This window comes from Cebus imitator, unplaced genomic scaffold (assembly GCF_001604975.1).
Source record: "Cebus imitator isolate Cc_AM_T3 unplaced genomic scaffold, Cebus_imitator-1.0 Scaffold607, whole genome shotgun sequence".
Lineage (NCBI taxonomy): Eukaryota > Metazoa > Chordata > Mammalia > Primates > Cebidae > Cebus > Cebus imitator.
In genome coordinates, this window is record NW_016107922.1 from 397,947 (window position 1) to 417,982 (window position 20,036).

Sequence of the window (20,036 nt, forward strand, 5' to 3'; positions counted from 1 at the left end):
GGTGCCCGTGGAGGCCAGGGTGGGCACCGCCTCCTGGGCCCTCACCTCGCCTTCCACTCCTTCCAGATCACCTTAAGACCGAGGAGGAACTGTCAGAAGAGAAGCAGATTCTCAATGAGATGCTGGAGGTGGTGGAGCAGAGAGACTCGCTGGTGGCGCTACTGGAGGAGCAGCGGCTCCGGGAGAGAGAGGAGGACAAGGACCTGGAGGCTGCCATGCTGTCCAAGGGCTTCAGCCTGAACTGGTCCTGAGCTCCCACCCAGCGCTCCGTTGGCTGTTGGCATCCGCCTGGCCAGTCAGTGGCCTCCAAACCACCTGGAGCCGCAATCTGAGGAGGCCTGGCACCTCCTTGGAGTTTACGCTCAGTGCTGTGTGCTGCCCGGAAAGTGGCCGAGTCCCGTGAGCCGTGGGGAGCCCCAGGTGACGGTGGTTATCTGAGACAGCTCCACCTCCTGGGAGGAGGCCCACCTGGACCTCCCGCTCGGGGGAGGAACACGGCCTGCGTGGCCTGACGCAGGGGACCCCGCACGCTCCGAGGACGCGCTGCTGTGCCCCTTTCTTCCACTGGCACGTTTGGTAAGAGAGGGAAGCTGCTCCCATCAGAACCACAGCCTGCTGCCACAGCATGGGCGGGGCACCGTCGTCCTCCTGCTTCCTGGAGCACCACCAAAGAAATGAAAACGATACGCCACGAGAGCAGGGTGCGATCGAGACCCAGGATGGGGAGGTCACCAGCTGTGCCCACCGCAGCATCACAGGCGACATGGAGGTGCCTGCAGGCTCCGGGATTGACTATGCAAATTAGGAGGAGGCAGGAGAGGTCTGCCCCCACCCGGCCCAGCACCATGCTGGACCCCAAGTGGCCAAATGCCGGTGCCTCTGGCTGGCTGTGGCCTGAGGCCTGTGGGTTGCTGCATTTTGCTTATAGTTCACAACTATTCTGACACTGGAAAATGCTGACCTTGGTGGACGGGATGAGGCCCTGCATTCTACGCCCCCAGCTGGCAGACAGGCCCTGTCCCTGCTCCACACTTTATGTCGGGGAGGAGATGACCTTTTCCTCAGTTTTTTCCCGTGTTTGCACATTGAAATGAAGCTGACAGCCTGGCAGGACGCTCAGCCGCTTCGGACCCCTCTGTCAATTAACTTATTTTTTTAATACTTGAAAAGAAGTCACTTCATTTGTGTATCTTTACCAGAGACACTGAGCACCTGGCACCCGGGTGCGGGAGCGCAACAGCATGTGCTGCGTCCTGCGTGACCCGGCCAGGGGCTGCCTGGTGCTCACCGTGTGCATCTATTTATTAGCCTTCCTCTTCATGTCACTGGCTCAGCTGGCATCAGGGAGCTGCCCAGGACCCCGAGCAGGTACTGCTCACAGCTTTGTCCCCTTCCTCTTCCCGGTGCCTGCCTCACCCTGCACTAGACCGTACGGACTGCTCACGTGATGGGGGCACGTTTCTGTTCTGTTTTGGTCCAAGCCAATGGCGTAGCTGCCGCTCTCACCCTCCCGATGGGAATCCTGGCTCTGCAGAACCCATCCTTTTCTCAGTGTGGGTGCCAGGGCATCACCTCCCTCCACACGTACATTAAAGGTTTCCGGGTGGGACTGTGGAATCATGTGGCTGGTGAGAATCCCCTCTGCCCAGCCCGAGCTTCACCCAGATGGAAACGCCTGTGCGGCAGTGGGTGATGGGTGTCGGCTGGTCTCTCTTGAGCAGATAAGCGATCCCGCCCTCCCGTGGGGGACGGGCACCTGCCTTGTGCCAGATCTTCATGGGGCCATAAAGGGTGGTGAGCCCCGAATCACTAGCTCCTACAGCCAAACCGTTCCTTTCTCACGGTTCCACCCCAGCCTGGCTCTATACAGCTCATCAAGCCACTGAGATAATCGGGGGTGGGGTGCTTGTCCATCAAAGCAGTTAGCACATAGCCCAGGAAGGAGCCACCGGGCCAGACCCACCTGCAAGGGGCGCTCCAGCTGCCTGCCGCCTCCTGTGGGCTAGGGCCAGCAGGGGCTAGGGGGTGTGGCCCCTCCAAGGCATCCTGCAAGAGCAGGCCAAGGGGCTGCGCTGATCTTGGGCTTTCCATGGGAACCACTGTGCCTCAACTTCAGCATTCATCCCCAACTGCAAAGGAGCAAAGAACCCATCTCCTCGTCTGTCCAGAAGCTGCGTCTTTCTCCCGTGCACATCCAGGAGCTGGTGCTGGTAGCCGCCACAGCTCTGACTCCACCTCCTGTTCTCACGTGAGGCAACGATCTCCCTTTTCTCTTTACTTAAAAACGGAGAGAAGAGCGTTCTAGATTCCATCTTCAAACCGAGTCTTCCCATAAAATTGGACATGGGGAAGGACCTTCACTGCCTGCGTGGTCTTTCCCAGAGCCCTCCTCTCGAATGCCACAAAACCGGCCCCGCCCTGGCAGAGGCACCCTCAGCCCTTGTGGCTCCTGCTGACCCCCCCACAGGGAAGCCGTCTGCGCAGTGGCTCCAAAGGAGTGTGGCCTAGGGGTCCGCCGTAAGTGGCCTGAGGTAGCAGGAGGGCCCAGCGTCACCTTCTGGTCCTGGTCAGCCTTAACCCTGGCCTCCTCCACAGCACACACGACGGCCCGCGGTCTGGAAAGCGGACCCGGCCTTCGCAGAGGCGCACAGAGCCGCAGGCCCGCGCAGCGTCACCCGGCCTTCCGCTCGTGACTGCGAGGACGTCGGCTCTTGTAGAGCACTTTTTTAAAGCTCCCATTTTGTAACCACTAGTTTGCAGTTGGCTTTAATACTCTGGTGACTTACTGCATGAAGGGTTTTCAAACCGTGAGAATGCGTGCAGCTCCAGGCAGGTCTTCTTCCTGAGAGTGCAGTCTTCTCTTGAAGTCAGGGAGGCAGGATGGATGCACATAGATCACACAGAACATGCCAGGCTCGAGGCTGAGTCCCTGGAGGTCCACATGCAGCTTCCCTGGAGGGCAGGCAGGAGGCGCTCCCGCCCCGGGGGCTCCCAGGCCCGTTCAGATGCTGCCTCCGGCCTCTCCCTCAGCGGCCATCCTCCGGCCGATACTGACCAGCAATGATGGACTCTTCTTAACCCTTTCAAAAGAAGAAATTTTTCAGTGGGACAGAAAGGAGAGTTTAAAAAAATTTTTTTTCTAAGGTGGTAACATCTGACCCACAAGGGGATGGGTCTGTTTTACGTGAAATAAAAGTTTTTCAAAGAAATAGTGTGTTTCTTCAGTCATCTTACCATATTTTTCTGGTGGCCCGTGTAGGCGCCAGGTGTGCCTGGGTGTGTGCAAGTCTGTTCAATGAACTCGGTTTTTTTAAGTTTGTGCTTTTTTTTAAGCCCTCCGTAATATCCTGGCTCAGCCACCAGCTGCTGTCACCTTGGTCAATGTCTGAGGCACCCACTCTTCAGACGAAGCCCCATGCCCTCTGGAAGAGAAGTGTGCTCTTTGAATGGGAGACAGTCCAGGTCAGGGACTGACCTCCTTCCAGCCCTGCCCGGCTCTGTCCTGCAGCACAGCTGGCCCGGGAGCCCATGGCATGGGGGCTGCAGCTTCCTCTCCCAAACCTTTCAGATGCTTCAACAACCTCGGGTCCATTCCGTGTGTAGAGTCACTCTGTAGCCTGAAACTGTCCCCAGGAGACTACAGGGAACAGTCCTGGCCAGCTCCTCTTTGTTTGCTGTAAGAAGCTTCCGGGGCACGTCCCAGCTCTCTCCCTAACCCCTCTTCGCGTGTTGCATTGTTGGCGCCATGTGGGGAGGGAAAGACCCCAGCAGCTGTGTGCACATGAGCCGCACCCCACAGGCCAGCTGCAAGTCACTCCGTGGAAGCTGGCAAGCTGGCTCCCAGTCCTTCCGGCTGCATTCCCAGCTATTCCAGAACGAAGAAAGGACTGGCTGGGACAAACGTGGGCATGTCAGGTAGAACAGAGGACAAAGATGGATGAGTCGCTCACTGTGCATATCCTGTGGCCCTAGGGGACGTTCTGTGCCTGCCGGGCCTGGGAGCCTTGCCTTCGGGAGAAAGGAGAGCTGGGTCACCAACCCTTGCCTGCTGTGAAAGGGAGTGGAGCTTGGTCACCTGACCCCCCAGGCTCCTGTTCCTCAGGAGGGCTTGCTTTGTCAGAGCTGCACCAGGCAGGGTTGGGCTGCAGTTCACGGCCACCCCAGGTGGCAGGAAGTGATGAGCGTTGCTTTGGGGAGGACACCACAGAGGAAGGCTGCCGGGCCAGGCCAGTGCCGCTGTCAGAAGCACACAGAGGCCACACGCCGTGGCTCATGCCTGTAATCCCAGCACTTGGAGAGGTCACGGTGGGCAGACCACTCAAGGTCAGGAGTTCAAGACCATTCGCCTGGCCAGTATGGTGAAATCCCGTCTGTACTAAAAGTACAAAAGTTAGCTGGGCATGGTGGTGCACGCCTGTCATCCCCGATACTCAGGAGGCTGAGGCAAGATAATTGCTTGAACCTGGGAGGCAGAGGTTGCAGTGAGCAGCGATCACACCACTGAACCCTGGGCAACAGTGAGACTCCGCCTTTAAAAAAGCCTGGCCAGGCGCAGTGGCTGAGGTGGGCAGATCACCTGGGGTTGGGAGTTCGAACCAGCCTGACTAATATGGAGAAACCCGGTCTCTACTGAAGATACAAAATTGGCCGGGTATGGTGGTGCACGCCTGTAATCCCAGCTACTTGGGAGGCTGAGGCAGGAGAATCGCTTGAACCCAGGAGGCGGAGGTTGCAATGAGCCAAGATGGCGTCATTGCACTCCAGCCTGGGCAACAAGAGCGAGACTCCCATCCCAAAAAACCCTAAATATATAGTCTTTATCATTTTTAAATTTTAAAATTATTTTAAAACAAGCACGAGATGCACTTCTTTCATGAACCGCCACATCTAACAGCTCCAGTTTTGCTGAACCCTGAATCCTCATAGAGTCCCATCTTGAGTCAGCCAAAAATGAAGGGACAAGACACACCATATTCCGTGGTGTAAGCTGGCCACACTGGCTCACGTACTAGACCCCCGCTTCGTGTCCCCAGCTGGCATGGCCCTTCCCAGTGATGCCTGGTGAGGAGGGTGAGAGCCATGCCAGCCACATACTGCCTGGGAGCCCGTCAGACGCCCCCATGGCCCCCATGGCCCTCCCGACAGCCTGTGGCTGCTCAGCTTCACCAGGAGCTTTTCGGCAGCCCCCTTGTGTGCCCCCTGCCCCAAGCTCTTCCTGCAGCCGGGGCTTTGCTGGGGAAGGCGGAGTCCCGTTGCTGTGGGTAGGCCACGTGTTCCGCAGCCACTGCCCGGAGAAACCACCTTCTGCCAGGACAGAGGAGGGAGACAGTCCGTGTGCTGCACACACAGCCCCTTTTCATGCCCAGGGGCCTCCGAGCCACAGACTGCACCTCCAGTACTGTAGCAGCCTGGGTTCCAGCCATGGGCCTAGGGTGGGGTGGCCTAGAACTAGGTGGACGGGGCTGAGGGCCTCCCTGGGCCGCCGTGAGACTGCCAGTATCGAGTGGTCCCCAAGGCAGGCAGGTGCAGCACCCTCCAGACCCAGTAAGTGCGTGTGGAGCCACCTTGACCACACTGCCGGTGCCTGCCCACCCATGAGAGGGCAGCAGGGAGCACAAGTCAGCAGGTGGGCATCAACTCAGCGTCCTGGCGGGACTGTGTTCCTGCATCTTCCCCCGAAGTCAGCCTGGACACACCACTCACCTGGCCAGTGCCTTGCGTTCCTCCCACCAACTTGGGACTGGTTGGGGGAGCACATGGGAGGGCTGGAGGTTCTGGGGTCGGGACCTGTGTAGATGCACAGACGCCCCATGATGGGAGAATCCTTGGAGGACTTGGGAGGCAGCCCCTTGCAGCTCAAGGCTGGCCTCCCTGTTTCATGAGCTTGCTGGGCACAGCCCCTGTGGAGTGGTGTTCCCAGAGCGTGAACGCCCCGACATCCCCAGCCACCTTCCACCCAAACAGCAAGTCAGAGCTGCTGTCCCTGCACCAGCTCCAGGAACAAGCCACGAGTTCCCAGGCCTTCACAGGGCCATCATCAAGGACGAGGGATTTGTCCAGATGGGTGCTGGAGTGTCAGCGTTGAGGGGCTGCTCAACCCACAGGTGCTCGGCCCAGCAGGCAAGATGGCCCCCATGAGTGTCCAGGACCTGACTTCTTTTTTTTTTTTGAGACAGAGTTTCGCTCTTGCTGCCCAGGCTGGAGTGCAATGGTGCCATCTCAGCTCATCACAACCTCCACCTCCCGGGTTCAAGTGATTCTCCTGCCTCAGCCTCCTGAGTAGCTGGGATTACAGGCACGCACCACCACGCCCGGCTAATTTTGTATTTTTAGTAGAGATGGGGTTTCTTCATGTTGGTCAGGCTGGTCTCAAACACCTGACCTCAGGTGATCCACCCGCCTCAGCCTCCCAAAGTGCTGGGATCACAGGCTGGGCGCCTGCGCCAGGCTGCCTTTCTAGCCCCGGGTTGTCTCCCTGGCAGTGTGCCTGCCAGGTCGGTCTTAGGAGGAAAGGAGAGAGAGGCACCAGGCAGCCAGCGGCTCCCTTTCCCTGGTGGGTCTTACTTTTTTTAAAAATGTTTTTAGAGAATTAAATACTTTTCAAAAATGTATCTAGGACCAGGCTCATTCCCTCGGGGGGCTGGGTGTGCCATGAAACCAGGGCTCTGGGACGCCTGCCACCTGGAGGCCCCAGCACAGGGACCATCTACCCAGCCAGGCGGCCCCTGCAGGGGCTCCCAGGGGTCCCGGCTCCCTCGACTCCTCCACAGCCAGTCATTCCTGCCTGCCCCCTGCCCTCCGTGTCTGTAGCTCCTGAGTTGCTGCTGCTGGTTGGTGAATTTCTGTCGTTCCCCTGGCGTGCCCATGTATTTTGACAAGAAAAGACAAGAAGGAAAATTGTCTTTTTCCCCAAGCTTCTTGCCCACGTCAAGGACAGGTCTAGGTAGCAGTGCTAATGAGAGGGATCTCTGCTGTTGGAGAGGGTGGGATGGGAGGGGTCTCAGAATCAAGATGCAGGCAGGATCAGGGAGGAAAAATTAGAAACCCCACTTATTTCAAGCCAGGATTGTGATAAGAAGGACTTTGGATTCTTGTAATTCCTGTAATGGCTGTTTCCTGAAGGGTAGTGTCACGTGGAACCTCTTAATCTCAGCATCTGGAGCTCCAGGAGGGGAAAATTTCAAGTCAGATGGAATTCTATATATACCATTCCTTTCGAGCCTTCAGCCCTCAAGATTCCAACATCATGCCCTCAGTTTCGACACCGTTGTCCTTGGTCCTTAGGTCACTGGTTTTGGGGTTGCCTGTTGTCGAAGCAGAAGAAGCTGGTGACATCGCCCTCTGTTAGGTGTGGCTCTCAGCATCACAGGCATTTGTGCCTGCTTGGGGGCATATGCATGAAAAACAAATGGACAGATGTGACGTTGAAGGGCTACCGAATCAAACCTCATCCTTTTCAACCTTCGTGCGATAGAGGCTAAACCTGAGCTTTGGTGTCTGAAAGTTTCTAAGATGCAGTAAATAAGGGATTTTTACATTTTTTGGTGTTTCCATGAAATGGGAACAAACATACATATATAAATTGGAAAAAAAAGTGTTTCTTTGCAACAAATAATGCACATAAAAATGCAGCCTATAATTTGTATTTGCTAGTTAGGAAGGAGGTCAAATGTCAGATGGCTGCAATTTACATAGGTAATATTTCATAGTTTTAGAATTCTCAAAGCCTGTGAAATAGGAAGAAGGAAGTTCTTGCCCAGAGTCTTAGGAAATCACCACTGTTCGGTTATATTCGGTGCCTCCCGAATGGTTCAGGAGTCTTTCCTCAATCTTTTTATTAGATTTTTCTTTTTTTGTCACTCAAGTTAATATTGTATTCAGATATCAGAGAGTTAGCCAAAAAGGGAAACTTTTATCTCTGGGGAAAAAACGTTTAGAAAAATGTATTCAGTGTATCTAATACTGAAATGCAGAAAGAAATTAATGTTAAAAAAAAAAAAACTATAGACATTGACATGGAAAAGAGATTTATTGTTAAGAAAAAAACTTTAACTGAGTAACATCCTCCTGAAAAGTGCTATATTAAATATAAACCCATCATGTTTAAAAAAAAAAAAAAGAAGAAGAAGAAGCTGCCCTAGGGCACTGCCCACAAGCAGAAGCAATCGGATGGCATCAAAGGGAGCACTGGCCCCCAGAACCCTGCGGAGCCCTGAGTGAGGGGAGAAGGCCTGCTGGCCGCCCCAGGCACGGGGCGTCCTATCCCCTGACCCAGGCAGGGTGTACGTTCTGCTCCCACCAGGTCAAGGTTCGGAGCAGGGCAAAGAACTTCTTTTTTTTTTTTTGAGACGGAGTTTCACTCTTGTTATCCAGGCTGGGGTGCAATGGCGCGATCTCAGCTCACCGCAACCTCCACCTCCTGGGTTCAGGCAATTCTCCTGCCTCAGCCTCCTGAGTAGCTGGGATTACAGGCACGCGCCACCATGCCCAGCTAATGTTTTGTATTTTTAGTAGAGATGGGGTTTCGCCATATTGACCAGGATGGCCTCAATCTCTTGACCTGGTGATCCACCCGCCTCAGCCTCCCAAAGTGCTGGGATTACAGGCATGAGCCACCGCGCCCAGCTGGGCAAAGAACTTCATGCATGAGACAAGTGGTTCAAAAGAACAAGGTCCACCCAGTCTCCCCCCAGCACCATCCTTTCCTCCTCCCCGGGGAGGAGTTCTCCAAGGCCCTGGGGTGAACTAAGGCACAGCCACGCTCTCGGCCAGACGCCATGGCAGAAGAGCACGTGGGTGCAGGCAGGAGCAGTGGAGAGCAGGTAAGAGATTAACTAGGGCTAAGGCAGTTGTAAACATCATCGTTTCAGATGCATTTTCAGGTGCCAAAGAATTGTCCTTGGCTGTGGGAGCTGACGGCGAGCTCAGCCACGGCCGGGAGCCAGCAGTACTGTGCAGTATTGAAGCTGGCTTTCCCACAGGGGGCCTGGGGGCGGCAGCACCCCACTAGGGAAAGTCCTCTGGGTGGATCCACCATTCAAAACTTTCCCGACACTGGAGATACAGGCTAAGAATCCCTAATGCAGGATTTCTTTTGAGCATCATGTCAGCAAAGATTCCAAAATCTGAGAAATTGAAACACTTCTGGTCCCACGCACTCTAGATAAAGGGACACACACCCACCTGGAGCCCCTCCCTTCTCCATCATGCTCCTCTAAAGATCCCGGGAGCCTTCATCCCTGTCTCCAGGAAGATCCTTTGCCGGAGGCCACATGCTCACGAGAACCGAGCTCTAGAGCAGGCGTCTACCTGGCTGGATGACGCCAGACGTTGCTCGCCAAGCCTGCTTCCACCTTTGAACCAGGAAAAGAGCATCCACTTTTCCGCCCCGGAAAGAGACGCTAGACGCTGTGCACTCTGGGTCTTGTGGGGTGCTGGGCCATCCTGCGGCTGCCGAGTCGATCCCATACGGACATTTCCTCCCTGAAGGCCGACCTGGCCCTGCCCACCCACACCTGGGAGCAGCTCCCGCCCAGGCCTGTGACCAGAAACGCCACAGTGTCTCCTCTGGCTGCCATGAACTTCACGATGACACCCGGGTCTCAGTGCTGTGTGTAGGAAAGGAAGGAAGCCACGAGGTCAGATGGGATGTGGGGAGATTCGGTACAGGAGTGAGCACAGGAAGGAAGGTGGCAGAAACGTCATGTAAGGTGAGGCGTGTGTCCCCTGGCCTCTCGCGGATGGCGGGGCTGAACTGCGCACAGCATGGCCCCTCCCCGGGGGGCCCACAGCCTGCGCCCCTTCACGCTGCACGTGGCATTGCTGGTTTCTGTATCTTTAAGCAGAATGCTGGACACAGTGGTTTGCCCTCTGCTCAACATCCCTCCAACAAATCACCACGAGCAACACTCCGCAGCCACAGCCGCCCCAGCCGGGACCCCCACACTGGGACCTCCACTCCCTTCCCTTTGCTGGGTGTGATTTGGCCAACACCCAAAGAGATCGCTTCAGAAAAGGCAGGAGGAGGGGAAGGACAGCATGCGGGGCCCTGGCCTGGGCCAGCCCTGGGGTGGACGCCAGAGGGCCCAGCTCGCCGGGAAATCCTGCTCGCCCTGCCCCCGCGCCCATTCTGAGCCACAGTCAGACTCTGGGAGGGGCCGTGCTTGGAGTTTTCCAGCCCTTGGGCCTCAGGAGTTAGCCCTCGGAAGGTTGGTGGCGGGGTCTCACTAGCAGCTGAGGGTCGCTGGCACTAGATAGAACGGTCCCAGGGAAAAGGCTGCTTGAAGCAACATGGGAAATCCCAGACTGGTCTTTCTGCAGAGGCTGAGTCACGCCAGCCTCCCAGAGCTTCCGCTGGCCACACCCGCCCCAGCAGCGGGGCTGGGGAATTCCTGCGGGCTCCTCCCAGCTCCCTCGGTGGGAGGGACTGGTCTTCACCGTGGGCATGAACAGGACTTTCACCCCCCAGGCTCTGCTCCTGCATCGTGCTCTCTCTCCGCTCTCCTCCTGCCTTCACAACCCACCTGCCCTTCAAGGCCCGGCGCCTGGACTTGGGGTGGGGGAAGCCCCTCCCAGCCAGGTACCACCAGCAGGACCCTTCTCTGGGCTGTCAGGGCGGAGCCCTGATTCTAAGCAGAGAGGGCAGCTCTGTGGTGGGCACTGACTGGGCCAAAAACCACCCGCCCCTGCGCTGTGGCCCTTTGACATTGGCTGAGAGCCCTGGGCCATCCCTGGAGCCCCAGCTCTGGGGGTACTAACTGCAGGGAGGGCTGTGTGCACCCGGCCCCCCTGTCATGCAATGGGGTGCTTTCACTCTGTCTTCCACCCAGGTCTCAGGCAGGTGTTTACTGTCCGTTTCTGTCCCAGAGATGAGGGGAATGGGACAGCCGGGAAGGAGGAAGCTTCACTCCAGCCATCAGGCCCCCACCAGCGCTGGAGTGGGCTCCAGTTCAGGGTCCAGGAGACCGCTGAGCCCACGGGCTTGTTCCCAGGGGAGCAGAGGTTTGCACAGACCTCGCCTCCTGCAGTGTGGAGGGATGAGATGCCTGGAAGGGCGGGACGGAGAAATGGCCCACTTGGTAATAGGCATGACCACGTGCCAGCCCTGGCCAGCTGGGGACAGGCCAGCTCTGCCCTGCCTCCACAGCCCCGCCCTCAGGCCAGGGGAATGCCAGCCCCTCCACCCTCATTCCTTCTGCTTCTGCCAGCACCTGAGCTCCGGTGAGAGCACAGCAACCCGGCTGGGGAAGAAGCGGCACCCAGAGAGAGTTCACCATCCGGAAGAGCATGGGAGCGCCTGGGGCGGATGGCAGGGGGAGGGGCTTCGGGGCAGGGGAAGGCGGTGGGGGCAGCTGCCGGGCGGGGAAAAGGGAAGGGTGCGCTGACACAGATGCTGGGTGGGGGAGGGGCAGTGTGCCGCAGCCCCTCGCTCCTGTCTTCTGCCCCGCCCCTCGGGAATTACCATCCAGCCCAGCTCTGAAGCACTCCATAGGGAGCCCCGCCAGCCTACTGAGCACACAGAGCCACTAGGGGCCTAGTACCTCTAGGGCACTAGGGCACTGCCAGGCAATCACAAGCCAGGCTTCCTGAGCGCCTGCTGGGTGCCTGAGACCTTGCCTTTCATATATTCACAGCCCCCCTCTGAGGAATGTACTATCATTCCTTAATGACAGGAAATCATCGGGGCCCAGGAAACCTGCTCTGGGGCCTCAGGATGGGGGGAGCTGGCCGCCAGCTCTCCTGGGGTCAGCCCCCTGGCCAGTTATGGCCACAAAGCTCATCAGGGATAGAGCTGAGGAAACAAACTCTGAAGGCTGAGCTCTTACCCACCAAGCTAGCTGCCTCCCGCCCTCCTCCCCACTTGGGAGGCCTGCTCAGACCCCTGTGCCCATCCTCCCTCCGCCCCCCAGGTGCACACGCGCCCCTCCGCCCCCCAGGTGCACGCGCCACCTCCGCCCCCCAGGTGCACAGGCGTTCCCTCCGCCCCCGAGATGCACACGCTCCCTCCGCCCTCCAGATGCACACGCCCCCTCCGCCCCCCAGGTGCACAGGCGCTCCCTCCGCCCTCCAGATGCACACATGCTTCTGGTCGGATCCACGCCTGCTCTTCAGTGAACCCGTCCTGGCTTCTGCCCCAGGTCACTTGCGAGTGAGCCCCTTGCACTGACTCCCCATCTTCACCCCTGGAACGGGTCTATCTCAGCACCCTTGGGAGGAGAGCCTCAGAGGAGAGCTGGGACCGCCACACTGAGCTAGCAACGCACCTGTGCAGTCCCAGGTCTGGAGGTCCCAGTCTGTAACTGCGGCTCTCTGCTGTGCAGGCGTGGGAATGCTGCAGTCTCCTTCCGCAGAGAATGTGCTCAGCCACAAAGGCCTCACACTCCAGGGTCTGTCCGCGGCTCCTGCAGCTGCGCCCTTGGCCGCTGTTGCTGTGGCAGCAGGCCCCATCAGATCTCCTTCATGGCTGCCCAGTTCTCTCCTTCCCTGTCTCCCCTCCCAGGGGTCAGGGGTTCAAGAGCAGCCTGACCAACACGGTGCAACCTCGTCTCTACTAAAAACACAAAAATTAGCTGGGCGTGGTGGCACACACCTGTAATCCCAGCTACTCAGGAGGCTGAGGCAGGAGAATTGCCTGAACCTGGGAGGCGGAGGTTGCCCGGTGAGCCAAGATCGTGCCACTGCACTCCAGCTTGGGCGACAGAGTGAAACTTCGTCTCAAAAAAAAATGTACTGCCAGGGAGACCTCACCACAGGCCCACCTTAGACAGGAGCTCTGCCCCTACAATTCAGTGCCCAGGTCGCGCTCCAAAGAAAGCCTCATTCAGGCTGATGATGAGGATATGAATGAGAGTGACTTGTCACGGCAGCAAGTTGGAGGTCATTGGGGTTCCATATTTTGGGAAGCAGATGGACAAAATACAGGGCTGCCCACAGTGGGGGGCCCCCGGGCACTGGAGCCACATGTGCCACAACATGGAGGGACCCAGCAGGCAGAGCTGGGGGGAGAAAGCGTGCCAGCTCACATCTCAGTGAAACACACCCACACAGCAACAGCACGCTCGGCCCGAGACTGCGTAGGAAGCCGTGCTGGGCGTGGAGGAAGCCAGCAGGACTGTCGCCACCTCCCCTTGCAGCTTCCGTCCTCAAACGAGCGTCCCTCGGGTCTGCGGCAGCCTCAACTCTGCACACCCATGCTTGGACACCCACAGCACACACAGGGACCCTCGCAGAGCTGTCCCCAAGCCCCTCCCCTGGCCCGTGTGGGGGTGTGAGTGGTAGAAGGCTAGCCCCAGGCTCTGCTTCCCTGTGAGTCATGTGGGCTGAGTCTGACCTGGAGGCCCAGGGCCAGAACCGGAGCGGGGAGGCGTCACGTCATTGCAGGAGTTCAGAGACACCTGACACGGCTCCCCTGAGCTCTTCTTGGCTATGACCTGGGCCTGTCAGAAGCAGCCTGTGAGGAGGGTTGCAAGTGACCCAGACCTGGGAAGGACGGCAAGGTTTGAATTTTGCTTAAAAAAAAAACTTTGCCCTTGACCATCGGGGGACAAGATAGGCGCGAGGCCTCCTGGGAACAGGAGAGGGAGGCCACCCGGTGAGGCTGTAGCCTCAGCACTAGCTATATATTACGTGGATGACTTAAATCAGAGTTGCATATCCAAGTAATCAAAGAATAAATAGGCCGGGATGGGTGTCTCACGCCTGTAATCCCAGCACTTTGGGAGGCCGAGGCGGGCAGATGACAAGGTCAAGAGATCGAGACCATCCTGGCCAACATGGTGAAACCCTGTCTCTATTAAAAATACAAAATTTAGCTGGGCGTGGTGGCGCGTGCCTGTAGTCCCAGCTACTCAGGAGGCCGACGCAGGAGAATTGCCTGAACCCGGGAGGCAGAGGCTGCAGTGAGCCAAGATTGCGCCACTGCACTTCAGCCTGGGCGACAGAGACCCTGTCTCAAAAAAATACATAAATAAATAAATAAATAATCAATCTTTTAGTTACTGGGCTCCAGCCTGGCAGCAGAGTGAGACTCTGTTCAAAAAAAAAAAAAAAAAAAAGAATAAATACCAAGCTCAGGGCCTGGTGAGGGGCCGAGCCAGACTCTCTGCAACCCTCATGGCTTCACCCATTTTCCAAACCTCTGGTTCCGTGAGGACCGAGAATGAGCACCCCAGACTACCCCAGAAACAGCCTGGGGATTCTGAAAGTCTCCCAGAGCACAGGCAGTGACAGGGAGAGACGCCCAGCCCCTCTCTCTGGAGGGGTGGGTGGTTCACAGCAGGAGGCAGGCAGGCAGAACACCACAGACTGGGGCTCACAATTCTCAGCCAGGAGGAGGAGATAAACGCGCAGGCAAGGCTGGGTTCCCGGGACGCCTCTCTCCCTGGCTTGGAGAGCGTGTGTTCTCCCCCAGGTCCTTCCCTGTGCGGGCGTCCCTGTCCCCATCAGGACACCAGTCAGATAGGAGTCGGGCCATCCGCTGACCTCACCTAACCTTAGTCACCTCCTGAAAGTCCCTATGTCCAAGCACAGTTGCGTTCCGAGGTCCTGGGGGTCAGGGCTTCAACTAGGAATAATAAGAGCACTCAAGTCAGCCCGTAATAGCTAACAGCGGGCTTTGAAATAATCTTTTAGGGCACAGTGTCTCACACCTGTAATCTCAGCACTTTGGGAGGCCGAGGAGGACGGATCACCTGAGGTCAGGAGTTCAAGACCAGCTCGGCCAACTTGGAGAAACCCTGTCTCTACTAAAAATACAAAAATTAGCCAGGCGTGGCGACGCATGCCTGTAATCCCAACTACTCAGGAGGCTGTGGCAAGAGAATTGCTTGAACCTGGGAGGCGGAGGTTGCGGTGAGCTGAGATCACGTCACCACACTCCAGCCTGGGAGACAGAGACCCTATCTCAAAAAATAAAGAAATAAATAAATTAATTAATTAATAGTCTTTTAGGAACTAGGCTTCTCAAGGATGCTTTTGAAAATTCCAGCCTTGCTCTGCTGCAAAGGGGGAACTGAGGAAGAGGGACACAGGAGGAGGAGCCCAGTGGCAGGAAGCGACAGTGAGAAAGAAATTGCAGCAAAAAGCAGAACTGAGGGCCGACTGTAACTCTGCGGGTCGCCAGCTCGTCCTCCCCGTCAAACCTTGCTGAGTTTTGTGTTTCATTTTCATCGCCAAAAACGTCATTCAGGCTGGGCGCAGTAATCCCAGCACTTCGGGAGGCCAAGGCGGGAGAACTGCTTGAGCCCAGGAATTCAAGACCAGCCTGGGCAACACGGCAAGACCCTGTCTCTTAGGGGAAAAAAAAAAAAAAAAAAAAAAAAAAAAAGCTCCTTTTCTTTTTGAAGCGTTTGCGGGAAACATCACCCTCTCTCATTTTACAAATACCGCAGACAGATTTTGAAGCCCAAAGCATCATAGAGGCAGCAAATCAGGACAGGAAGGAGTGAGGTGGGGAGAATATTCCCTGCCTGTAAGAAGCACTTAAGAGAGCTGCAAAAAGCCAGCATGAGAGGCAAAAACTGTGGGGGCCAATTGGCACAGGTCCTGCCCTGTGTGACAGGGCTTTGAATAAAATCCAACTGCCACCCCGCACTGCTGGAGCCTCCCTGCCTTCAGGCCACCCCACTGGCCCCTTCCCCACTGTGCCCCACCATTGAAGCTCTCACCTGCCCTGGGGGCGCCTGCTGACTTTGCGCCATGAATTTGAACCCCACCCCACAGATGACCTGGCGGCAACCTCTGAAGCTTCCCTTTTGTCCTCTGCAGGGCACCTGCCCCTAACGCCACCTAACCCCTGCTCACATAATCTTCCATTTCCTTAACCCCCTGGAGGGCCAAGTCCCAGTGAAGAGCATGCAGGAAACAAGCCCCTGTCCACCTGTCCTCGGGGAGGTTACATCTCGAGAGGGGAGGCCGGCAACACACACACCAACGACTCTGCAGCTGCGATGCTGGCTGTGGAAACTGAAGGAGGAAACTGAAGTGAGGCTGGGTAAAGCCAGAGGCGATGGGGGCTGCCAGGAGGAGCAGGGACCCAGCGGGATTCGCCCAGAGCAGGGCAGGCCACGTGGCACTCTACAGACCACTGAAAGGAACTTGGCTTTTCATCTGCACGAGGCGGAAAACCGTAGATGATGGTAAGGGTGAGTGACATCCTCTGACCCTTTATAAAAGCAGCAAGAGTCTAGGAAGCCCAGGTAGAAGTGAGGGCGGCAGGAGGAGGCCGGGCAGCGCAGTGGGCTCGGGGAGCGAGCCCAGGGAGGGTGCGGGGCGACTGGACCCGACAGCGCAGGTGGGAGTGCCCAGTGGTAGCTCCACCTTGGAAAGCTGGCAGTTTCTAATGCCATGGCTGTTCCACTCCCAGGTGTCACACTCAGGAGAAGTGAAGACACCCACAGAAGGCTCCGCAGCAGCGCTGTTGGTGAGAGCCGCATCTGGGGGTGCATGGATTGGCCCGTCATTGCAGCACTTTGGGAGGCCGAGGCAGGAGCATCTCTGGAGCCCAAGAGTTCAAGACCAACCGGAGTCCTCCAGAGGGGGAGACTCCCCATCTCTACTAAACGTGGAAAAAGAAATCAGCTGAGTGTGGTGGTGTGCGCCTGCAGTCCTAGAATCCCCTACTTGTTAAGTTGATGTTTGCAATCAGACTTGCATATCCAAGTAAATAAGGAATAAATACCAAGCACAGGGCCTGGTGAGGGGCTGGGCCAGACTCTCTGCAAGCCTCGTGGCTTCACCCATTTTCCAAACCTCTGATTCCGTGAGGACCAAGAATGAGCACCCCAGGCTACCCCACAAACAGCCTGGGCATTCTCAGTGTTTTCCAGAGAATCGTTAGGAGTTGCCCCATAAAGTTGGACGACACTGCCCGGGACAGTCGCGTAAGGGGCAAGGGTGGGAACCCTGGTTCTCGCTGCGCTGCCGGCCCCCGCCCCGCTCCGCCGCGTCGCGCCGGCTCCCCGAGTCCACGCACGCCGCCGGAGGCGGGCCGGGGCGGGCCGGGGCGGGCCCGGGCGTGGGGGGCCGAAGGAGGAAGCGCGCGGGGCGCCATAAGGAGGAAGCGGGCGTTCGGCGGTGTCCGCGCGCCCGGCAGACGCTGCCTCGGCCCCGACGCACCCGCGCCCCCGCGGCCGGAGGGTGGTGAGTGCCCCGCGCCCCTTCCCGCGCCCCCGGGGTACCCGCCGAGCCCCCGCCCGGGACCCCGCCTGCCCGCCCGCCCCAGCGTGGAGCTCAGGGCCCGCCGCCCGCCCTGGGCCCGACCGCGGTGGGAGCCGGAGGAGGGGAGGCGACGGTCACCGCGCCCGGCCTCGGCAGCGACCTGCGGGCCGCGCGTCCCTCCGCCCGGCGCCCTCCTCGGCGCGGCCCCACACCTCGGAGCCCGGCCGCCCTCGGGAGGCGGGGAAGGCTTTGTTGTGTCCTCTCCACGTGGCCTGGGGACTCCGCGGGGACGTGCGGGGCGCGGGGAGGGGCGGGCGAGGCCAGCCCCGCAGGAGAAACGCGCGGGCCGGGCCGGGAGCAGGCCCCGCTTCCCGGCGGATCGAGCCCCGGCCCGCACCGCGACCTCTCCAGCGCCGCGGACACCTGCCCGCCCCTCCCCAGCGGAGCTCAGGGCTGGCCAGGCGCCGGGGGCTGGCGACTGTGCTGCCGCTGCCGCTGGGAAACTGCCGAATGGCTGAGTGACCCCCGGGGGCCCTGGGGACCCCCGAAGCCCTCAGCCAGCAAGCGGCTGTGCTGGCACGGGCTCATTCATTCATTCATTCATTCGGCAACTACGAATGTGCCGCGGTGCTGGGGTCCCGATGGCGCGGCGGGCGGCAGGGGCCGGCTGGAGGAGCGCAGTGAGGACCCTCGGCTGGGCCGTCTGGGGCTGGGTGGGCTTCACCTGCAGGCGGGGTTGGAGCGAGAGGGGCAGATGGACCCGCGCCCCTTCCCGGAAGCTTATCCACACCTCCGGCCCCTCCTCACGGTGGGCGCTGCAGAGGACCCGGCTCCTCCACGTTCGGTCTCCACCCGTGCTGTGCTGAGCGGGCTCTGATGGCGAGAGCGCTCCTGGGCCTGAACGTGCGCCTGCAGTCCCCTGGGAATGATGGCTGAGACCGGGTTCCTTGAGCTGGGGGCTCAAGGCCGTGGGGAGCGCCGAGGGGTCCTCTGGCATCAGGAGCTGAGGTACACAGAGCTCCAGGGAGGCACTGCTGGGAGGAGGACCCTGGCCAGGCCGCCGCCTGCGGCCGGAGGGCACGTCCCTGTCCCTTCTGCCCCTCTTGCCCAGGGAGGGACGAGGAAATGTGTGGGCAGCAGTTCGTGGCTGGGGTTTAAAGGTGGGCATCTCCCAGGACGGGCACAGGGAGTGTCTCAGCTGGTGAGGTGTGAGTGGTGACTGAGACCAGGGGTGACCGAGTGCAGAGTTGCCGCTGCTGGCGAGGACTGTTAGTGCCATCTGAGAATGTTGGGCAGGACTGGCAGAGAGGGTGGCCATCAGGTGGTCTCAGGGATGGGCAGGAGCTTGCCAGAGAGAGAAGCAGGTCGTGGCCCCAGGGTGATGCGTACGGGGGATCCGGTGCCTGGGTGGGAAGGGGCGTCGCACGCCTGGCTCAGAGGCTTTGCCTAGGGGTGCTCACAGGCTCAGCTGACGTGAGGATGCTGATCAGAGGAGCTGAGGGTACCACGCATTTGCAGTGAGCAGTGCCCGGGGCCCTGGACTGAGAAGGATGGCTGAGGGTGACGAAGGCGGGTGGACATTTGATGCAGGAGCCTGCCTTCTAGGCAGAAGGGCCATGGGTCAGCGTCTCTCCAGTGCCAGGTGGAGGGCTGTGCTATCCAGCTTCCAGGCTGAGCACCCACCCAAGCGGGGACTGCACGCTGAGGCAGGGGACACAGAGTGCCAGCTCTCTGCCTGTCAGCCCGTGAGAGGCCTGTCCCTAGAGCTGTCCTCTGGAAGTACTTCCTGGAGTCGCACATCTGGTCACCACTTGCTGGCTGGGGCTATGGAGGGCAGCACAGGCCTGGAGTGTCCCTGGGCGCCTGCCCCTACGCACACCACAGGGCCTCCTGCCCACAGGGCCTAACTGGCAGCTCCATGGCTGCCATACCTGGCCCACCACCTTCAGCGGCCACACGTATCCTTGCCCCAAGCCAGTGAGGGAGACAGGTCTGAAGAAGACACTAATGGAGCCAAAGCACAGGTCAGAGAAAACCACGCGTGTGCCAGACACTCACGGAGCACTTGATGTGTGCTGACTGGCTCTTTTGGACATCACGGTGGTCAGACTGGGGAAGCATCCCCATTCTCCAGATAGTGAAACTGAGGCAAGGAGAGGTTAAGTAACTTGTCCGGGGTCGCAACCAAGGGAGTCAGACTCTAGGGTCTCGGCTCTGAGCGTCATGCACACTGCCCAGACGCCCCTCCACACTTCACACCTGTCAGGCCACCAGGAGTGTGGAGCCTTTCTGTGGCCTCGCTCCCCTGTGAGCCCCTGGGAGGAAGGCAGCCCAGGTTCCAGGCAGCGAGGGACACGTGCGGGAGAGGGGATGCTTCCGGGGCAGGAGCCCAGAACCCTCACAGTGGGTTTTTCCCCAAGAGCCACTCCTGGTAGGTTTCCACAGTCCCCCCATCCCTGCCAGCCCCGACACAGCCCCTTTTCCCTCCTCTTCCTCCTGTTCTGTTTCTGCCTGCATTGGTCCAAAATGGGGAAGTTTCATATAAAAGGCAAACGGACCACAAAGCAGCTATTTCTGGAGCTGCTGCTGCCTTGCACATTGGATTCTCGGGTGGCCTGTTAGGTGTTTGTTTTCGGGGTCCTTTGCTGTAGAAGAAGCCATCAACTAAGAAAAGGAGGAAGTGGCTTTGGGAGACTGAGACGGGAGGACTGCTTGAGCCCGGGAGATGGAGGCTGTAGTGAGCCGTGCTTGCACCGCCGCACGAGGCTTTAGTGAGCTGTGACCGCACCGCCGCACGAGGCCATAGTGAGCCGTGACCGCACCGCCGCACGAGGCCGTAGTGAGCTGTTCTTGCACCGCCGCACGAGGCCGTAGTGAGC

The 20,036-nt window shown here is 58.7% G+C and overlaps 2 protein-coding genes, 1 long non-coding RNA gene and 1 pseudogene across 22 annotated transcripts in view; 3 read left to right on the forward strand and 1 right to left on the reverse strand.

Annotated features, from left to right (window-relative positions):
- Nucleotides 1-3,209, forward strand: part of MICAL3 (microtubule associated monooxygenase, calponin and LIM domain containing 3) — a 242,752-nt gene extending 239,543 nt beyond the window's left edge. For all 20 annotated transcript variants that reach the window (XM_037734341.1, XM_037734339.1, XM_037734346.1 and 17 more), the window contains one exon: nt 67-3,209. In XM_037734341.1, coding sequence (XP_037590269.1) covers nt 67-251 — 185 coding nt within the window. In that variant the 3' untranslated portion in view covers nt 252-3,209. The remainder of the gene's footprint in view (nt 1-66) is intronic.
- LOC119469236 lies at nt 2,854-15,834 on the reverse strand. Its single transcript, XR_005198048.1, has 3 exons — nt 15,823-15,834; nt 11,806-11,818; nt 2,854-2,929 (listed from the first exon to the last, which is right to left on the reverse strand). It is a non-coding gene; the product is annotated as an uncharacterized LOC119469236 (long non-coding RNA).
- Nucleotides 7,103-7,422, forward strand: LOC119469235 (annotated as a pseudogene).
- A 1,191-nt stretch (nt 15,835-17,025) lies between the features above and the next one.
- Nucleotides 17,026-20,036, forward strand: part of BID (BH3 interacting domain death agonist) — a 33,931-nt gene continuing 30,920 nt past the window's right edge. Inside the window, exon 1 of the mRNA XM_037734338.1 lies at nt 17,026-17,139. The gene's annotated coding sequence lies outside the window, so the exon portion shown is untranslated. The remainder of the gene's footprint in view (nt 17,140-20,036) is intronic.